Source organism: Mauremys reevesii, linkage group 2, assembly GCF_016161935.1.
Source record: "Mauremys reevesii isolate NIE-2019 linkage group 2, ASM1616193v1, whole genome shotgun sequence".
NCBI lineage: Eukaryota > Metazoa > Chordata > Testudines > Geoemydidae > Mauremys > Mauremys reevesii.
This window is the reverse complement of record NC_052624.1, coordinates 169,239,992-169,257,640: the sequence shown is the minus strand read 5'-3', so window position 1 is coordinate 169,257,640 and position 17,649 is coordinate 169,239,992. Positions and strand designations below refer to the sequence as shown.

Here is a 17,649-nt window from a genome sequence, read left to right as displayed (position 1 = left end):
GTCGGGACCGGGATCAGCGACGGGACCGAGAAGGCCGGTGGGACCGTGATCGTGAACGGAGCCGCTCTGCGGTGCTGACAGAGGGTGGTCTCATCAGGGCAGGCTTGCCTATAGATTGTATGACCCGCACCGGCGATGCCGGGGATTGAGGCAGCGCATACTCTGTCATCGCGATCAGCTCCCTCGCTGTGGAAATGTCTCCGGTGTGGAGGGAATAGTGAGCTCAACCACGGCTCGCGCCAGGGAGCTTTCAGGCACCGGACTCGACGGGACCGGAATCGACGGTGCCGACGTTGTCGGTGCCGCAGCAGGTGTCGGTGCCGGGCGGTCCGACTTAGTCGGGTGCTCTGGCTGCGGTGCAGGTGGCACGGAAGCAGCAGGAGTCTTATGCCTCTTCACCCGCCGGGAGAGGGAATGGTGCTGAACAGACATCGGTGCCGGCGACGGTCGGTGCCGAGAGGCCTTAGCAGTACCAGTGCGATCCAGTGCCGAAGAAGCGTTCTGCCTGCAGACTGTCCAGCGCTCGGTGCCGAGGAGTAAGAGCTGCCTCCATCAGGAGCTGTTTGAGACGAAAGTCCCGCTCCTTTTTCGTCCTCTGCTTAAAGGCCTTGCAGATCCGGCACTTATCGGCGAGATGGGATTCCCCGAGGCACTTAAGACAGGAGTCGTGGAGATCTCCTGTTGGCATCGGCTTGTGACAGGCCGAGTACGGTTTGAAACCCGGTGAACCGGGCATGGGCCCCGGCACTGGGTATGGGGAAGGGGCTAATCCCCGAACTCCTCTTAACTATATACACTAACTATGTTATAGAACAAATAAAACTAACTACAGCTATAGAAATTTCAACTATATACACAAGAAATAACAAGAGAACTACGAGTAGCTAGGGAAGTGGAGATCAGCTAAGCCGCGCTCCACTGTTCCAACGACCGACACGGGTGGTAAGAAGGAACTGAAGGGCCGTTGGGTCGGCAGGGGTATATATTCGGCGCCATGGCGGCGCCACTCTAGGGTGCGACCCAGCCAACCCACCGAGTGTTGCTAGGGTAAAAATCTTCCGATGAATGTGCATGCGGTGCACGCACACCTAATTGGAATCGATATGAGCAAGCACTCGAAGAAGAATGTGTTTTTTTGGTTTTTTTTTTGCCGAATGTATTTCAGCTTTTGGTTTTTCCAATGAAAAGTCAAAAAGTCAACAGAAAAAAAACACACACAGGTTATGGATGTCTTTCAGGGTGGACTGATTTAAATCAAGGCTATTTAAATCACCAATTTTAATCATGATTTAAATCAGCAAGCAGGAAACTTTTTTATTTTAATCATGTTTTGCATTTGTACTTTTTAGTTATTTTGCTACAGAAAGGTTGATTCTTATTGGTTGGTAACCATCAAACCATATTGATTTGCAACTAAATATAGCCTTTATATTAAATTTGGTGCTTCTTTTTGCTAACCAGGAGTATACACTATACCTATACACATTTAGTTAAGCAGTTATACAGCTAAATTTGTACTCTTATTCAGATTCTTAATGTTTATTCTTTTATGTTAGAAAATGGTGAATGATGCATTTCTTATTTACCAGATGATTATTGTTACTTGCAATTCAAATTCAACTGAAAATTCACAAAAACAGGATTTTATTTTTTATTATTATTAAATAAAACTCTTAAATGTGCTGCATACGGAAGAAAAAAGTTTATCAAACAAATTTTGCATTTAAAGATAATTGAAGTATTAAAACAGTTTACCTATTGATCTAAACTACTTATCTGTAGTTAGTGAACTGAACTCGTTTCTGGGCACTACGTCCTTCAAGATTTTAGAACTCAGAGAGCTAATCCTCTCACACCTAGTTTTTATTCATAGATTGGAAGAGGAACACAAGCTTTCCTGATTTTTCAGCTTCCAATTGGTTTCTCAACCCTGAATGAAAGAGTTATTGAACTAAACTAGTTGAATAAACTGAAATGACAAAAATTCTCTTTCTGTACCTGTCAAAGAGGTTACTGCTATCAAACGTTAGCACTTTTCAGCAAACTCTGGATCCAAGTGCTTAGTCGGTGGTTTGACTCTCTTTACAACTTGGCAGCACATATGTACTGCTTATTTGTCTTTATTTTTTTGGTATTTAATTTAAATTATTTGACTAGATTATAATAAGTTTAGGTCCCAACATAAACTGCCAATTTCAAATTTAATTTTACATACGTTTATTTTTTAAAATATACCTGTATTTAATTTTAATTAAAAATTCAATTTATGTAAAAGTCTATTTTTTTAATTAGACATCATTGAATTTTATCCACCCTGGTTTCTTTACAACTTTATCTACCTCTATTGTCTTCATAGCAGTAACCTCGGTGTACCTTGCAAACATTGATGAATTTACTCTCACTCTGAGGAAGAGCAGTATCCTCATTGTACAGATTTTACAAAACAAGACACAAGGGATCAAGATCCTGATTCAGGAAAGCACTTTAGTACCCTGCTTAAAGATAAGCATATGCTTAAGAGTTTTGCTATGTCCAGGCCAAACAGATCTGCCCACAATCACAAAGGGAGATAGTGGCAGACCCAGGAAATGAACTCAGATCTTCTGAGTCTTAGACTAGCATTTTAACCATTTTAATCCTCTCTCAAACTTGTATATAAACAAGTTAAATGTTTCCCTTCTTTGATCTATTCCTTTGGTAACCAAATCTGGCATTTTCTTCTCGCCTTCATACCTTTCACATTAATGGTCTGATTTTCAGAGATTGAAACGGGAATTGCAAGTGTCAAAATCAGTACGATTTAGTTGTCAGTTACGCAGAGAACCACCTTAGGCTAACCTGTGGCTTTACCACAAGCCCCATGTTTATTATTGCAATGCTAGTTTCCCCTTGTTTTGAAACAGATGCAGCTCTATACCTGGTACATCCCTCAGAGCATCAGCATAACTGCACTGCCTGCTGCATTGGGGGGCTCATTTGCCACCCCCAAGGAGGGAGGAGGAATAGCAGCTCTGCTGAGGCTGCTTTCCCCACTGTGCTGTTACCTGCAATGTGGGCAGCTGGTGCAGGGGGCTAAAAGATGTCTTGTGGACATTTGCTTGCCCTTGCAGGAGTGCTAGAGAGCCACAATCTGGCACTTATCCAACTTGTCTGACTATGTTCACCCTTTCAGGAAATATGCTGCTGTTGTAGGGAATTAGACTGCTGCACACACCTGAGAGGATTATTCTGTGCACTTCAGAAAACGGATACCTTCTGAGTCCATTACCAGGATAAAAAAGAATGGCTACCTTTATATGGCTCTTTAAAAAAAGCTGACAGGAAAGAAACAGAACAAAAAATCTTGGTAATTAAAAGGTAAGGTTATCTTGCTGACAGGGTGAACACAAACTGGAATTTCCCTGATATCACTGTAAAAGGTGATTGTTTGGAAACCAAGAATACAGTCATCTGTCAGGAGGCCGAGCTGGCACACCAGCTTCTCTGCATGGCATCTCCACCCTTGAAAACTCTCCAAATCCACATCCTGTTGCAGAAACATTCACTGTTTTACGGGAAATCAATGTCTCGTTTTTACAGAGACTTGCTTTTTTATTTATTTTCAAATGTGTAATTTGTCAGATTTTTTTACTGCCTGTACGAGTAAAGACCAGAGAGATCAGGGGAAGTGATGAGAGAGATGGGGTTTTACATAAAAATGAATATTGTTCCTAAAATATGAAAAAATTGTGCGCCATGGCATATACAGCTACACCTATGATTGAATAGCCCTGTTTGGAAGACTTAAATACTAAAGTAGGCTAATTTTCAATGCAAGTTTAGCAGAAGGTATTTTTAACACCAATATTACAGCATGAAGCTTCACATATTACATGCTAGTATTTTGTGATTGTCACTTACCTCTCTACACCCACACACATACAACAGAAGTAGATAGAGAAAGTGGACGAAGTTCTAGCACTCCAGTACTTTATTCCAAGATTGATGGAGGAAATCTGACCCCATACTCTTTCTCTCCCCTGCAGCCAAAGCCCAGAAGTGGCATTTTTCTTTTCCACACGGTTCATGCCTTTAATGCATTCTACATGCACAAAACACCCTGGGAGAACACCATCTGGACTGTGAGCAATGGCGGGTAAATGTATACCTGAAAAATGTAGGGCTACAGCTGTGGAAAAATTGTGACTTTATTATTTGCCCCCGTTTTTCATAAAAAAATTTCAAACCTTTTTTGAAAAGCTTCTATAAAGGGTCCCGATTTTCAAAAAAAGAGCTCAGCTCCCATTTAGGAACCAAACTAAGTGACCTGACTTTTAAAAGAACCCAACAAATCAGATGTTGAGCTCTTCTGAAAATATGACCGTGTTACAATGGGTGCTGCTGGGTGCTGAGCACTTGAAAATCTGGTCCTGGTCTCTCTTGAAAATCTCACCCCATGTGGGTGAATGGAAAAGGGAGCGGGCTAATGGGCAATACTCAGTGGGTGACAAAACTAGATAGGTGGCAAGGATGTACTAGGGCTGGAGCTGTCTAAAGCAAGAGCTCTTATGTATTTTATATGCTCCTGTCTCTCCTCCTTCTCAGTTTCTTCTCGGGTGAGACTGTGCTTCTTCCAACACAGCTGCTTTAGCACAGGGAGCCTGCCTACAGGCAGAGATAAGAAAACAAAAGCGTGGGGGAAGAGGGTGAGAAATCAGATCGAGATAATGAAGGAGGGAAGAGGGCCAAATTGGGGAGGGGGGGAGCTGAGGGAAAGAGGAGACAAGGGGGTAACTGGTGAACTAAGAAGAGATGTAAAATATAAATAAGTACAAATAAATACGTATACGGGGGAAAACCCAAAGAGAGGGCAACAAAAGCAAAGAAGAGAAGGGGAGGGATAGCTCAGTGGTTGGAGCATTGGCCTGCTAAACCCAGGGTTGTGAGTTCAATCCTTGACAGGGCCATTTAGGGATCTGGGGCAAAAATCTTTCTGGGGATTAGTCCCCCTTTGAGCAGGGGGTTAGACTAGATGACCTCCTGAGGTCCCTTCCAATCCTGATATTCTATGATTCTATGATAAAGCAGGAGAGGAGTGATTGAGATAATCTCTAGCCTGATAGGGACAGCACTTCTTGTCAATTAGAGACAGGAAGCACAGCCTGAGAAACAGCTGATTAAAAATAAAAAGCTATGTGAATTTAATCCAATCCCTTCAGATCTGCAAACCTGTGCTGGGAATCTGGGGAGAGCAGGCTGTCTTGGGATACTTCAGGAGTGGACAGGCTGAAAACAGAGGTACAGGGACATAGAAAAAAAATCAATTGACGTTATTTGAATCTCCACACATATTTGGATTGATTGGGTCAGTTCTTATTTGAGACGAAGGGCTTCACTTCATCTGAAGGTTTAGCACTTAAACACATGCTTAACTTTATGTATGTGAGACATCCCATCAATGACTCACATAAGTAAAGTTAGGCACATGCTTAAATGCTAATTAGGAAGCTAATTAACCTTCGATTCTCATTCTCTTCTTCCTCAATTCCAATCCTCCATTCTCTCAGGCTTGATTTAAAATGGTTTCCAAGAGTTGGGCCTAGGTCTTCTGCATTTCTGTAATTACCACTTGTCAGCCTAATTTAGAGGAATGATCAAGTGGGGCGGGGTAGGGAGCAGCGGCCATTTGCCTGGGTGACAGTTCCGTCTCCAAACTAATCTTTCAAAGGATTTGACATCTTTTCACCCAGCCACAGCAGAAAGTTTTTACCTAAAGTCAGTCAATTTTTTTCATCCTCTTTCACCATTAAAAAAAAAAAAAGGCCATTAATCTTATAACAAGTACGGTGCAACGTTCAGAGCACAAAACAGTTTTGACTTAGATCAGAGGAGTTAAGGGAACACTTTCCTTTTGTTAAGGGTTGTCAGTTCGTTGCAGTACTAAGGGATCAAATGGCAGAATGAGAGAGATGTTCTCAGGAAGATCAATGAATACGGGAAGTTCACAGATGACACATAGCTCATTTTAAACCTCAGGAATGACAGCAGGGCATGAGGAGGAGCAGGACCAGCTGTGAAAGCTGCCAGAGGAGTACGTTGGAGGCACAGCAGAGGAGAAATGGGACGACATAAAGGGCAGCAACTGGTTAACTGAGAAGCATAGCATGGGATGATTCTAATGGTAGTGCTCAGCAGGATTCCAGTATTGAATGTCACTGAGGTGGATTTAAAAGATGGGACTGTCAAGTATGATGTAATGAGCAAATTGTGAAACAACAACAAGCAGAAGAGTATCTGAAGCATGCATTGTGGATAGCGCTCCTATACAAAGGGATGAATGCCAGGGTAGTAGTTAGTCTTACAGCAGAAGGAAAGGACAAGGGTATTTATTAAGAGGATTAATAAGACAGCAAGCAGAATTGCGCATGAACCCGCTGAAGATAGGCAGGGTGGAAGACACCTTGCAAAAAAGACAATCTGATAACAAAAATGATCTTCACCTACGAACACAGTGATATTCAAGGAAAAAAAGAATTTGAAGGAATATAGGAGAAGGAAAAGCAAAGGAGGGACAAGAAAAGAAAGCAAAACAACTTCATATATACCCAGACATATACATATGGAATGGTGAGAGCAGGCTCTCTTGGAGTATTTCAGCATGTCCACTCCTCACTAAAGAGGTGCATGGAAATGAAAAAGAAAAAAAAAACACCAATTGAAATTTTTTGAATCTCCACAAATATTTGGATCAATTAGATCAGTTGCCAGAAGCTGGGAATGGATGACAGGGATGGATCACTTGACGATTACCCGTTCTGTTCATTCCCTCTGGGGCACCTGACATTGGCCACCATTGGAAGACAGAATACTGGGCTAGATGGATCTTTGGTCTGACTCAGCGTGGCCGTTCTTCTGTTCTTAATTGGGTCAATTCTTATTTGAGCTGAACTGCTTCACTTCGTATAAAGGTTTGGCAAAGCACTTAAGCACATGGTTAGAGCACATTGCTATTCAAGTCTATTCCTGGCATTACCACTGACTCATGACCGTAGGCAAGTTGCTTAGCTTTTTTTGTCCTTCGATTTACTCACTAGTGAAATAGGGAGGCAGCAGTGCCTCTTATCTATTTCACATGCTTAAGATGCTTAAATATTCAATGTTTGTCAAGTGCTGAGTTCCTTAAGAAAGGCACAACACAGGAACACATTATCTTTATATAACTGAATCAGAAATGTAAGTTTTCAGTGGTAACTCTGAAGCATCTGACATAAGAGACACATGGACTGAAACAGAAAAATGTCTGCAGGGTTTTTAATACCAGAAGACAGAGTTTACCAGACAGAAAGGCAAAATGAAGAAGAGGGGTAGGTGGCAATGGAACTGAAGGATAATACTGAGTCTGAACTAAGTGATGATAAAAATATATTGGCTGACACAGCAGCAGAGTCAGTTTGGAGAAGAGTTAAGGACAAGGAAGGGTAATCATATGCCAAGGTAGTGATTATCGGATGAGACACAGACTTCCAGGACAAGAAAAGAAAGCAGATCAAGATTTTCTTTTAAAATAGATAAGAGAGGTCTGTTATTCTTCCTTCAAAGCTAGCATCTAACTCTCATGATTGTTAATGCAAATTACATATGCATAATTACAAATTACTGGTGACAAAACAGACCCTTAAGGAAGGGAATAATGGGTTTCCTTATACAGACATTTGAACAGTGTACAGGGTCAGACACAATTCTGAACCTAACAGTAGAAATTGGTCCAGTAGCACGTCTCATTCTGTGTTTAGTTTCATTAGATTTTAAATACTCTTTAGGACAAGAAAACTTAAAGGAAGCATCACCAACGTTTTTGACTCTAGGAGATCTGAATTTGGGGGAATGTGATATGCCCCGAGAATTTTTAGTGGAATGCTACCAAGTATGGGAAACATAGAGCTGAATATTTGAAAAACATTTAAAGAGAGTGAAATTTAAAGCTATCCTGGTTAAGCAGGGATGTAAAGATTAGGGTAAGCAATAAACAGAAGACTTTAAATATATATATATATATATATAAAACAAACAATCCTTTCCCAATATAAACAAGCTGGCAAGGAGGATTGAGACATCTATTAAAAACAAGCAAGAGCAGGTTAAACAGATAATTACAGGAAGACAAAGAATTACTTCTGTCAGGACCATTCCAGCTAACAATTTTTGTCAAGTATAGCTACACTAGAAAGGCAAAAGAGGAAGAAATGGTCTTCCCCTAAATTGTTCAGAATTGGAAGTAGGGGATATAATAAAGGAATAGGTTAGTGTGCCTTTGTTCTTTACGGAAGAGGATGGACAACTGCTTCAAGACCAATGATATGTCTTCTGCTAAGAGAGAAGTGTTAGGACATCTCTACATTAGGGAAATTTGCATTGATAGAAGCAGTAGTTACAGCAGTGCAAACACCTAATGTAGATACAATGTATAAATGCAACTTAATCCAGGGTGTAAATTTTCCCATCTCAGACAAACCCTAAGATGCCAATGGAACTGTGTGGGAAAAAGGATCCCACTTATGATATACAGAGCGCTAGATTTAGATTACATATAATATTTCCACAAGGTGAAAGAGATTCTTTCCTTTCCTTGAAGAAATGAAGATTAAAATTAGTGAAATCCTAACTGGTATTTTTTTAAGTTCTCTGATGACAGATCAGATTCCTGAGGTCTGGGAAGTGTTAAACATCATTGTTACAACAGAGGGCCATGGGAGGGAGCAATTATAGAACAGTTATCTTAACATGACTTGTGGAAAAATATTAGAAACAGTTTTGCTAAATCACCTCAAGAAGCATAATTTGATTATAAACAGCATTGTGTTAGTCTTGGAGGGAGGTCTCTGCTTAGAGCTAGCTTATTGAATTTCTTCAGATATTACTAGGATGTCTTTTAGTTTTGGGCCATTCCTTGCTTCTAATATTAGGTACATGAGAAGATAGCAAATTAATTATAAACCACATTTGCTGAAAGATCAATAAATGGGAGATACTGCCAACATTTTTCTAATGGGCACTGAAAGTTAGGTGACTACATTTGTATTTAAGTACCTCAGTAAAAGGCATGATTTTTCAGACATGCTGTGCTCTAGGTAACTCAATCCCTTATTTTGGTGCCTAAAAGTGGATTAAGCTGCCTTATTTCAAGCATCCACATTTAAACATTTTGCCCATAGTAAAGAGTGAGGACTAATGAGACCAAAATAACAGGGATTTGAATTCTGTAGGTAAATGAAACAGTAATGGGAGGTTATCACTATATTGTCCAAGCAGTACACATGGAGTTTTAGTCATGCACCTCTTAGCAAAGGAGCCATGTGCTTAAAAAGCCAGCACACTGTTTGAAAACATAATCACAGAACACAAAGGCAACAAACCCATAGAGAGTGTATTTGGGATTGTGACACAGCACTCATGAAACCTATTGACTGTGAGGCTATAAAGGTTATCGTACAAAAATCCTTGTAGCCAGCCGCCTATACTGTCTATACATTTAAAAAAAAAAGTCAGACTGGATACAGAGAGGGATAGAATACAAAGAGAAAGAAATGGTATTGTTAGGTCTGTGATCAGCAAGGGGAGGGGGGAAGGGTCAGAAGGGGAAAATTCCCAAGGCCACTGAGTAGCAAGGGGCCCCAAAGCAGTCAAAGGTTTCAATATCCAAAGACAGCCAACAGATTTAGAGGCAAGGCATTCACAAAGTTTACTTAGTTCAACCAGAAGATAGTCTCACATTTCAAGGTTTCTTCTTCAGTGCTGGGTGGATGCTTAAAGCTGCTAAGCTTTTCAATTCAGCATTGAAGCAGAGGGAGCGCTAAATGATTGGAATAAATAAATTTAAAAAATGATCTCATCCATGCAGTCAGATCTGTATGTAGTACAAACTAATGGACACTGATACATTTCAGAATATTACTTTAACCTTAAAAAAGAAAGCTTCTCTGCATTAAAGTTTAGTGTCTGAGCTTTAGGGTATGTCTAACACTGGCAAGTTTCTGCGCCACAAGTTATACCACTTTTATTAAAACACTGGAATTAAACTGCTGTTGTGTGTCCACACTGTGCTTCTCGTGATGCTGGAGCGCATCCACACGAGCAGCTCTTGCAACGGCAAAGAGAGCAGTGCATTGTGATAGCTAGCCCACTGTGCAACTGACTGCAGGGTGCTTTGGGAAGGGTTTGCAATGCCTCATGGGGCAGGCACAGCGTCAAATGATGCAGGTTTCCCAATCCCATTGTTCCATGGGCATCCTACTACATTGCCAGCTGCTTTTCAACTGAAGTGTGTGAGTGTGTGTATGGAGGGGGGGAGAGAGAAAGTGTATTTGGGGGGACAGAGGGTCAGCATGCTATTTTATAAGTTCAGACAGCCGCAGGAAGCAAACAGTCCTGAGGCAGAGGGAGAGGGAAACCCTGACATCAGCCCCCACCTTCCTCCTTGGGCTCTCTGCACAGCAATCTCTCTCTCTCTCTCACACACACACACACACACACCTGCCTCTGTGTTCAACAGCACGAGCATTCCACATTAGTGGTTTGCTTTGTTTCATTGGGCTTATGCACAATGAATTTTTTTTTTTTTGGAGGTTCATCCACTGATATTTATTTTTGTACCACACCCTTGTGAGAGCTCCTCTGCAATAGTGCATTCAGCTCCAGTTTCATTAGTAAGGACACTATGACCTCAGAGGTAGTATAGCTATGGCAGTTAGGTGGGTTCCAAAATTCAAATATATTTATTGTTTTTAGGAGACACTAAATTTTTTTTTTAATATTCTCGTGGTTCAAGAGAAGTCTTTATGTTAGCTAAATAGGACTGTATTTTCAAAGGTCTGTGGACTTTGCATGCACACCAACACCAAAGTGCACTTGCAAGCCCTTATTTATAAGCACATATACCCAGGCAGGTGCACAAATCAGTGGTTGCATGAGTAGTCCTGAGAAGAATCTATGCTTACCTGTTAGAGCAGGGGTCCCCAACACAGTGCCCGCAGGCGCCATGGCGCCCGCGGGGGCATCTAAATGCGCCCACGTCCTGGCCGGCGGTGGAGCATCTGCCAAAATGCTGCCGAATTTCTGCGGCATTTCGGTGGTGACGCCTCTCGATGATGATGCTTGCCGCCAACAAGTGACGTCATCGAGAGGCATCGCCGCCGAAATGCCGCCGAAATTCGGCGGCATTTCAGCAGATGCTCCACCGCCGCCACAGTCCTTTGTCTGGCGCCCGCCAGACGAAAAGGTTGGGGACCACTGTGTTAGAGCAATAACACAGCCACAGAACAATCTATTCACAGTGCAGACGGTTTTGAACTCCAGAAATTGTGTTCTAAAAAAGGGGACAGGTAAGGCAGAGAGGGGAGATCCTGGACAGAACTATTTCAAGCAGAAAGCAGCAAACAGATGGAGTAAAGTAGAACTAGAGTAACGTCACTGAAGCAGATACATAATTCCAATGAGTTAGGGGAATGAATATGTATTTGCAAGGAAAGAGAAAAGTATTGGGGGTATGATGACAAAGCAGGAAAGTGGTGTCTTATACAGCACAGACTTCTTGGGTGAAGTGTCCTTTTCCTGTTCAGCAAGTCCTTTTGTCTTTATTTCCCTCTTATCACTCCGACACCTTGCCCAAGTATAGAATGACAGGCAATTCTTAATGACTTCTTAGCTTTTGAAATGGTTCAGGTATAAGAGTCCAGCCATTTTGAATAGTTATTTACAACAAAGTTTCTATTGCTCTTTGAATTTTCAGCTTGGAACATGCCACCCTCCTTCCTTCCCCGCCGCAATCTGTGTCAAGACAAATGTGCTCTTGTAGCATCTCACTCATATCAGGAAGTTAATGCCAGCACTTCTGAATGGACCCACTGACAGCTGATGCTGTGTCAGCAGCCAGCAGGGCTGGTAGTGTCCTCCTCAGGAGACCGAACACATCCTTCCTTGGGCACACCCACTCGCCACTAACACAGTGAATAATTGTTCTCTGGGTCTAAAAACCTGGGCTGCGCCCCATGCCAGCACCACATATTGTCATTACCCCACCTGGCGGCATACAAATCATTCACTAATTTTTTTGTCACAAGTTCTCTATTTAATTAGAACAAACACATTATTGGCCCCATCCAGCAGACCACACTTACGGTATCCTTTTTTACTTCAATGGGGGTACTCAAGTGAATAAAAGTTACTTATAAGAGTAAGAGTTTGCTAAGTAGGACCCTATAAATATTTTTTTAAAAGAGTATTTCATAACTAGTATACTACCAAAGGTCACAAAAATGGAATTTTTACCCAGGCTATTCAATGGAGGGAGTTTATAGATTAAGCTACAAGCTATTTTTCTCTTTAATATATTGAGGAAATATTTTAAAATGCAAATTTATCAATGCACCTCTCTTCATTTTTTCCTAACCGGAGAGAGATGATCAAATACCACATTTTAAATAAAAAGAGACAACATTTTGATTTGACTTTTCTTTTTGTTTCCTACATGGTGAAGTTTCATACATGCTCTTTCTGTCCTGTGCAAGGACAGTAGCTTAAACACTGCAGTTGTGTCAATTATTGCCTTGCAAATGTGGCCCTCCAGATTTTTTCCAGAAATTGTTATGTTTGTTTGTTTGTTTTTGGATAACTTGCTGGGGGCGGGGGCAAGGGGGGGAGGGAAGAGGAGGAAGAGGGGCTGATGAGCAGCCTAATTTAGAGCATTTGAAAGCTAGCAGCAGGTGTGCAATTAGAACCATTTCCACAGACAGCTGGCCAAATGCAGCAATTTATTGGCTGAATGATTGGATTATTCATTTGCAAAGCTGAGAGAAGGCATTTTCTTACCACTTCAGTTGGCCTGTAGTATTTGTGATTGACTGTCACATGAACCTTGCCGGTCTCCTTGCATCGACCTACCTCGTTTTCATTCTTTCCTTCCCACCTGTAAAGAAGATAAACATTTAATCAACCCATAATTACTTTAGTGCTCTGATCTTAGTAGCATTTGGCTTGTTTTCATTTATTTGAGGCTGGTGTCAATTCTCTCTGCAGGACTGTATAAACTCATTAACTCCAGGAACAAAGGCAGCAGTTTGACCAGAATGGCGCAACAATGGCTTTTGAAGTCCATGGGCTTTGTAAGTCCTAAAACATGGGACTTCCAAGTTAAACACACAAGACTGAAAAAAAATTTAAAATAAAATAAAATTAGCGCCTTATTGGTATTTCCAATGTCTTATTATCTTCTAAAAGATATGTCCACGTGCTTTTTATTCATTGCTTGGTATGAAGTCGATAAAAATGTTATTTTTAAAAATATTTTTTGTTTTTACAACTAAGGCAAACTCACAGGAAACCAAGTATCTGCCTCTTAATTTACCAAAGCTGAGCTCTGTTTGAGAGCACTATTATTCCATCCTGCCATATTTTAATTCATGCTCAGTTTAAGGCCAGGTCTACACTAAAAGGTTAAACTGACCCATCTACGTTGCTCAGGGGTGTGAAAAATCCACACCCCAGAGCAATGTAGGTAAGCCAACCTAACCGCTGGTGCAGACAGCGCTAGGTCAATAAAAGAATTCTTCTGTTGCCCTAGCTACAGCCTCCCGGGAAGGTGGATTAACTACGACAGGAGAACCCCGATCATGGCTGTAGTGAGTGGCTACACTGAAGTGCTACAATGGTGCAGCTGCAGCACCGCATCTGTGCCACACTAGCTTTTTAAGTGTAGACATAGGCTAAGAAAAGGCTCTTCAGTTTTAAGCCCCAATTCAGCCACGTAATTAAGCACATGCCCAATGTGAATGGGACTACATGCTAAAATTAGGCATGTGTCTAACTGAACTGGGGCCTAAATTAGTTTCCTACCTCTTTTGATACTCTAATATTAATGTAATTTGTAGGAGCTAGTTGGGTGTACCAAAACATTGTGTGTCTGTGCTTCCCACTTTATCCTTTCAACACGGTTTGCACAGTCCAAACTGGCAAGATCTGAAGAATAATACAAATGACTGCCTGGATCACTAGAGCCACCGTGTCCTTAACTTTGGGGAGTCTGAAAGTCCAGATCAGAAGTTTGTGGATTTGGCCTGTTTCAAAAGAAATTATCAAAAAATATTAAGATCTGACTCATGAAACCTACAAAATTCAGAGTTAAGACTGAAACTATGGGTACGTCTACACTACGGGACTATTCCGAATTTGCATAAACCGGTTTTGTAAAACAGATTGTATAAAATCGAGTGCGTGCGGCCACACTAAACACCTTAAATCGGTGGTGTGCGTCCACGGTCCGAGGCTAGCATCGACTTCTGGAGCGTTGCACTGTGGGTAGTTATTCCGTAGCTATCCCATAGTTCCCGCAGCCTCCCCCACCCCTTGGAATTTCCGGGTTGAGATCCCAGTGCCTGATGGGGCAAAAATCATTGTCACGGGTGGTTCTGGGTAAATGTCGTCAGTCACTCCTTCCTCTGGGAAAGCAACGGCAGACAAGCATTTCGCGCCTTTTTTCCCTGGATTGCCCTGGCAGATGCCATAGCATGGCAATCATGGAGCCTGTTTTGCCTTTTGTGACTGTCACCGTATGTGTACTAGATGCCGCTGACAGAGGCGATTCAGCAGCGCTACACAGCAGCATGCTTTTGCTTTTGCATGACAACAGAGATGGTTACCAGCCATACTGCACCATCTACCAATCCATAAATTGGTAAAAAGATGATCATGGCTACCAGTCGTTTTGCACCATTTGCTGCTGTCATAAGTGCCCCTGGCTGCTCTTAGCCAGGGGCGCAAAGTTAAAATTGGGAATGACTCCCAGAGTCAATCCCTCCTTTTTGGTATCTAAAAATAGAATCAGTCCTGCCTAGAATATGGGCAAGTGTACTAGAGAACCACTGTATCAGAGAGCACAGCTGCTCTGTGTCAGATCCTGCAGAAATTATGAGCTGTATGCTATTCACAGGGGGTGCTCCTGCAACAACCCCACCTGTTGATTCCGTTCTTCCCCCAGCCTTCCTGGGCTACCGTAGCATTGTCCCCCCACTTGTGTGATGAAGTAATAAAGAATGCAGGAATAAGACACACTGACTTGTTAGTGAGAAATGAGTGGAAGGCAGCCTCCAGCTGCTATGATAGTCCAGACAGGACAGTAAGGAGTGTGGAGGAGAGGAGCCCAGCATCCCTCTGCTAGTCCAGGGGCAATTGAATCTTTTTTTTAACACATGAAGGGTGGGGGCTGACAGAGCTCAGCCCCCTGTTGCTATGATGAGGATGGTTACCAGCCATACTGCACCATCTACCAGGAAAAATTAGGGCCAGGCGCCCTTGATTGACCTGACAGATGCTAGTCAGCATGGTCACCAGCCCTTTTGCACTGCCCCATGTGCCAATAGGCTGATGATGAGGATGGGTACCAGTCGTTTTGCACCATCAGCCACCCATGGCGGGGGGGGGGGTGGAGCAAGGATGTTGGTGTTCAGTGCTGCAGCATCGTGTCTATCTGCAGCATTCAGTAAAGATAGAGTGACATGTAAAAGAGTCAAGAGAGGATTGTTTTCCCTTTCACTTCTGGGGGTGGGTGGGGGGGTGCGTAAATTGCCGAGCTATGCCCTGACCCACCGCAGACACTGTGTTTGACCCTAGAAGCATTTGGAGCTCAGCCAAGAATGCAAATGCTTTTCAGAGAGACTGCAGGAACTGTGGGATAGCTTGAGTCCTCCAGTCCATGAGCGTCCATTTGATTCCTTGGCTTTCCGTTACGCTTGTCACGCAGCAGTGCGCTGAGTCCCTGCTATGGCGTCTGTCTGGAGATTTTTTAACATGTTTTTTAATTCGTCTTCTGTAACGGAGCGCTGATAGAACAGATTTGCCTGCCATTACAGCGATCATGTCCGCATGGTCCATGCGGGAGCTCTTTCTTTATTTTGATTTTTAACTGCATCGCCACACGTGCTGATCGGAGCTCCACGCTGGGCAAACAGGAAATATTCAAAAGTTCGCGGGGCTTTTCCTGTCTACCTGGCCACTGCATCCGAGTTCAGATTGCTGTCCAGAGCGGTCAGTGGTGCACTGTGGGATACCGCCCGGAGGCCAATACCGTCGATCTGCGGCCACACTAACCCTAATCCGATATGGTAATACCGATATTAGCACTACTCCTCTCGTTAGGGAGGAGTACAGAAGCCGGTTTAAAGAGCCCTTTATACCGATATAAAGGGCCTCTTAGTGTGGACGGGTGTGGCGTTAAATCGGTTTAATGCTCCTAAAACCGGTTTAAACGCGTAGTGTAGACCAGGCTTATCTTTATTCCTTTAAGATTGTGCCTAAGCATGGGAGCTTTGAACAGTGGGTGTGTTGCAATACTTCAGCACTAAAGGGTGGGGGTGGTGAAATTCCATGCTTTTGTGGGGTTAAGCTAAAAATCTCTGAAAAGCAGCACTTGTGATTTAGATTTAGATTATTGAGTTTCAATCATCTGCAATAGGAGAGAAGTGCCCTTTACCTCCCTTTACCTGAAATATATTCATAGTTGCTAACTCTTGTGATTTTTATCATATAATATATGGTATTTTTCCTGAAGCTTCAGCTCCTGGAATCATTTAATTTCATAAGAATCTCAGCTTTCATTAACAAATAAAGAAGTAAATTTCTAGTCTACGTGGTTCTGGAGAAAACCTGCAAATGTGACCTTAGTGCACCCTAAAGGTTCAGAATCCAGCAGGCAAATAAAAACAAAAGATTTTTTTAAATCTCATGATTTTTAAGCCAATCACATGATATTTTGGGGGGGATGGGAGAAGGGGAGGGCTGACTCACGGCTTTTGCACGCTTGGGGCTGGAAACATTTAACTTTTGCATACTGTAGACATTAACTGCACTAATGTTTGCAGCAGTGCTATAATGCCTACAGCATTGTAATGAGTAACACTGGGATGCTAAATATGATTTGTGATTTAACTTTTGTTTTTGTTTTTTTTGCAGTTGTTCTGCTTGAAGCCTGTAAGAAACATTTTCATTCAGAAGCCAAAACTAACATTAGCCCCTCCCTTTAAAGGGCAAAGGCTAAAAGTAAGTAGGACTCAAATGAGCTTAATAGAAAACCAACGGTCACCAGTAAAACAACAGGAAGTGCTCGGCTCAGGAGACGTCAGTTGCTGTTGGAGGTCACTGAGCCCCATTTAACACCCAACAGTCTACAAAAGGCTCTTCAGAGCCAACAGAAACTCACTCGCTATTACCATCATCAAAGCTTTACAACAATAGAAATAACTTAAGGGAAAACTCCACCCACTTTGCTCAGTAATGTGAAAAGTTCATGAGGAAAGAAGCATTTCTCAGTATGAACAAAAGGAGAGATGCAACTGCAAACGGAACTTTTAATTCCAATGGGCATCACTGACACCGGCATTACAGCAGTAGAGACCACCTTGCTGAAAAGAGACATTACATCTGATACAGACTAGATATGAAGAGCACGTTAATCTAACCTGCTACATACGTTTTTAAAATCACAAGAAAAAAATCTTTTAATACACAGTGATGTTCTGTTCAGAACAGTTAATAATCTAGAAAAGGTAACGCCAAGTTAACCCAAGGTCTGGTGGTCAGAGAAAAGAGACATCAGAAACCTTCATACCATCGTGGTTTTAGATA

At 42.2% G+C, this 17,649-nt stretch overlaps 1 protein-coding gene across 1 annotated transcript in view; it reads right to left on the bottom strand.

The window, feature by feature from the left end:
- The window catches only part of GMDS (GDP-mannose 4,6-dehydratase), a 544,205-nt gene that overhangs the window by 88,090 nt on the left and 438,466 nt on the right, over positions 1–17,649 (bottom strand). The window contains exon 9 of the mRNA XM_039525666.1: positions 12,844–12,940. Within this exon, the coding sequence (XP_039381600.1) occupies positions 12,844–12,940 (97 nt within the window). The remainder of the gene's footprint in view (positions 1–12,843; positions 12,941–17,649) is intronic.